This window comes from Otolemur garnettii, unplaced genomic scaffold, assembly GCF_000181295.1.
Source record: "Otolemur garnettii isolate 467f Iridium unplaced genomic scaffold, OtoGar3 scaffold00305, whole genome shotgun sequence".
Lineage (NCBI taxonomy): Eukaryota > Metazoa > Chordata > Mammalia > Primates > Galagidae > Otolemur > Otolemur garnettii.
In genome coordinates, this window is record NW_003852700.1 from 172,999 (window position 1) to 173,842 (window position 844).

Consider the following 844-nt stretch of genomic DNA (forward strand, 5'->3'; position numbering starts at 1 on the left):
AGGTTTATCTTACAAGGGGTACAAGTGAATCTTTCTAAGAGTAGAATGTGAACATTTTAAAACAATAATTGAGAAAATGACATGAAGGCTGTGCTGACCAGTTTGATGGAAGTATTTTGGATTGCATGTGAAAATCCCACACTGTACCCCAGAGGTGCATTAATGTACATAGTTACCATTCAATAAAAAAAAAAGGAAAAAAAAAAGAAAAAAAGAGATGAAGCAGGGGCAGGTAAGGAGCTACATCATCTGGAAAACAAAGACATTGTGAGACCAATAGGTGTAATAAGTAATATGAGCAGGCAGAGTGAATTAAGAATTTTCATTGTTCTATTAACTTATCTTGTGGACAATGTGCATTTTCCTCCCAGATCAGATGTCAGGTATATGTTCTGTTTTTTGTTGTTGTTGTTGTTGTTGTTGTTCCAGGTGCCAAAGAATGGTTACTGGTACCGAGACAGTGGAACAAATGAGCAGAATAAGTAGATAAATGTATCCAAAAGACCAAGGTTTATTAGAGAATAGTCCACTCCAGAGAACAAACACATCATTCAAGTGGAGAAGACTCTGGGTTTAGTAAGATGCTTTCCTTTTATATAGATTTTCCAATTTTATGTTAAGTGGTGCGGGGGATAAATATTCATGATTTTTCCTAGAAAGAGGGGGAAACTTCCAGAAAAGAGTGTCTTTACATTTTCTATCTCTGTAAGACAATTTCTAGAAGTTATCATTGTATTTGTATAGTGTGATAGCACTGGTATAAATTTTACTATGTTAATAAAAATAGGTCACTTGAGCTTACAGTCACATTACTTGAACCTATGCTCCAAACAACCTTTTGTGG

General features: G+C 35.0%; 1 protein-coding gene across 1 annotated transcript in view; it reads right to left on the bottom strand.

Annotated features, from left to right (window-relative positions):
• Positions 1-240: 240 nt before the first annotated feature.
• Positions 241-844, bottom strand: part of LOC100953647 (putative zinc finger protein 730) — a 38,488-nt gene continuing 37,884 nt past the window's right edge. The window contains exon 5 of the mRNA XM_023508998.1: positions 241-249. Coding sequence (XP_023364766.1) covers positions 241-249 — 9 coding nt within the window. The remainder of the gene's footprint in view (positions 250-844) is intronic.